General features: G+C 53.4%; 1 protein-coding gene across 1 annotated transcript; it reads left to right on the top strand.

The window, feature by feature from the left end:
- The first annotated feature begins 242 nt into the window (after positions 1-242).
- On the top strand, positions 243-931 carry LOC121402281. The gene has a single exon (XM_041588902.1). The coding sequence runs from the start codon at positions 272-274 to the stop codon at positions 914-916; it is 645 nt and encodes a 214-aa protein (XP_041444836.1). The 5' UTR covers positions 243-271; the 3' UTR covers positions 917-931.
- Positions 932-2,727: the final 1,796 nt, after the last annotated feature.

Raw genomic sequence — 2,727 nt, 5'->3', positions numbered from 1 at the left:
CTTCTACTTTGCTTGTTCTACACTGGAGAATACACTCTACTCAGTGAAGGCCTCAGATTTGAAGAAAGAACTGCCAAGAGGGACAAGCCATTGGTGAACGGTTGCATTCTGCTGGGAGAGCGTGACCAAGTCAAAACTGTGGCTCATTGATTCCTGCATATTGCAAATATTGGCTAGGACTCCACCGATTACTGCAACAATGGTACCAGCCATGAGCAAAGCGAAAATTGATCTACTCGCAAAGTCAATTATTTCACCGACAACAGTCATCATGGCACAAGCTGAGACCCAACAACACCAAACAGGACTGGCTGTAAAACGATCATCAGCCGTAACAATGGCACCAGCTAAATTCCAGCTGACAAAATTATTTGTTGTACTGGTCATTCTCCAGCAGGTGCGGCCATCGAACTCTAGTTCTCCAGAATGTCAATGGCTTGATAAAAAAGGGGAACATATTGACAATGAAATACTCATTGTTCTTGATCAGTTACAACCAAAAGAAGAGATCCAAGATGATTGCTTTGATGAAGTTCCTCATTATGGCTTTCCCAACAACATACATGAGCTGAAAGCTGCAGCCATGGTGGTGCATACAGTCTACAATGAAACCGTGATATTCTACAGCAACTTTGCTAAAACACTCGGACTACCAGAGAAAGATTATGAGAAGCTGCTTTCCCTTCTGCGTTATGTAATGAATAACTTGACTCCATGTGTAACAAATGCAGAGCAATATAAGAATGTCACAGAACGCACATCCAACCAATACACAGAGTTCGAAAACTATGTCCAGAAGTGGGGAAACACTGCATGTGCCCAGATCATAATTTGGCTTATCAGCAATAATGTACAGGAGGCTGTTCATCTCTCCTCTCAAATGCGAAAAATGCTTCTAATGAGTAAAACCTCTTAACTTTGTTTCTATGGCTATTATTCAAAAGGAATAATAAACTCAATTATTTCTGTAGAAAGAGAACCTGAATGTCTGTGATTCTTTTTTGATTTGTATAAATTAACAGAATCCACCAAATCCCCTCGCGCTCGGGTGCCCACCCCTCCATGCTGGCCTGCGCATGTGTGCTCACACGTGCGCACCCGAGCACGGAGGGGTGCGTCCCCGAGCATGGAGGGGTGTGCACTGGAGCACGGAGTGGAGCACACGTGCGCACCGATCACGGAGGGGTGCGCACCCGAGCAAGCAGGGGAGGACACATTCGCACCCGAGCACGGAGGGGAGCATGCGCGCGCACCCGAGCACGAAGGATAGAGAACGTGTGCAGATGAGCATGGAGGGGTGCACACCCAAGCATGGAGGGGAGAGAACATGTTGCAGACGAGCATGGGAACGCATGTGCACAAACAGTCTGAGGACAGCGCACGTGTGCACCTGAACACAAATGGGTGCACACAGAGTGGATCGCAGACGAGCATGGAGGGGAGTGAACGTGTGCACTATCGGTCTCCATCTCACTATCTGCACACGTGAGCTCCCCTCCATGCTTGGGTGCGCACCCCTCCTTGCTCAGGTGCGCAACCCTCCACGGAGGGGAGCGTGCGCCCTAGCACTATCGGTCTCACTCCATGCTAGGATGCGCACATGTGCTCCCCTCCATGCTCGTCTGCACACATGCACTCTCCTATATGCTCGCCTGCACACGTGCAATCAACTTCACGCACCTGAGTAAGGACTGGAGTGCGCACCCGAACATTAACGAGAGCGCACGTGCGCACCCTAGCACGGAGGGGAGCACACGTGCGCACGGAGGGGTGTGCACCTGATCATGGAGGGTGTGCACATGCGCACCCTAGCAGGGAGGAAAGAGCATGTGCACGTACGAGCATGGAGGTGCACATACGAGCATGGAATGGCGCATCCGAGCACGGATAGGAGCGCACGTGCGCACCCAAACACTGAGTGGAGTGCATGTGCGCATGGAGGGGAGGACACATGTACACCCTAGCACAGAGTGGTGCGCACCCAAGCACTGAGGGGAGAGCATGTGCACACGAGAGCATGGAGGGAGCAAACGTGCCTGAACACGAAGGGGTGCCCACAGAGTGGAGCGCAGCATGGAGGGGAGGGCATGTGCTATCGGTCTGGCTATCGATTAGCCACTTTGTTCTCTATCAGTCTCCGTCTCACCATCGGTCTCACTCCATGCTAGGGTGCGCACATGTGCTCCGCTTTGTGCTAGGGAGCACACGTGCACTCCCTCCTCTGCTCGCCTGCACACGTGCGATCGCCTCCATGCACCTGAGTAAGGACTGGAGCATGCCTGGGCACCCAAGCACAAACGGAAGTGCACATGCACACTCTAGCACGGAGGGGAGCACATGTGGGCATGGAGGGGAGCACATGTGTGCACTCGAGCATGGAGGGGAGCGCACGTGCGCATCCGAGCATGGACAGGACCACACGTGCGCACCCTAGCATAGATGGGAGCACAGGTGTGCACCCTAGCATGGATGGGAGCGCACCCTAGCACAGATGGGAGCGCACGTGCGCACCCGAACATGGAGGGGAGCATATGTGCTAAGATGAGCACAGAGTGTGTGAGCACACGTGTGCAGACAAGCATGGAGGGGAGTGCACGTGCACACGGAGGAGAGCACACGTGTGCACGGAGGGGAGGACACGTGTGCACGGAGGGGAGGACACGTGTGCACTCAAGCATGGATGGGATCGCACACGCAAACGGAGGGGAGCGTACGTGTGCACCCTAG

The sequence above is a fragment of the Xenopus laevis genome, chromosome 3S (genome assembly GCF_017654675.1).
Source record: "Xenopus laevis strain J_2021 chromosome 3S, Xenopus_laevis_v10.1, whole genome shotgun sequence".
NCBI lineage: Eukaryota > Metazoa > Chordata > Amphibia > Anura > Pipidae > Xenopus > Xenopus laevis.
The sequence above is the reverse complement of the archived record's forward strand: the minus strand, read 5'-3'. Positions and strand labels throughout refer to the sequence as shown.

Coding starts and splice junctions, on each gene's coding strand:
- LOC121402281 (XM_041588902.1), top strand. CDS start 272: ATGGCACAAGCTGAGACCCAACAACACCAAACAGGACTGGCTGTAAAA.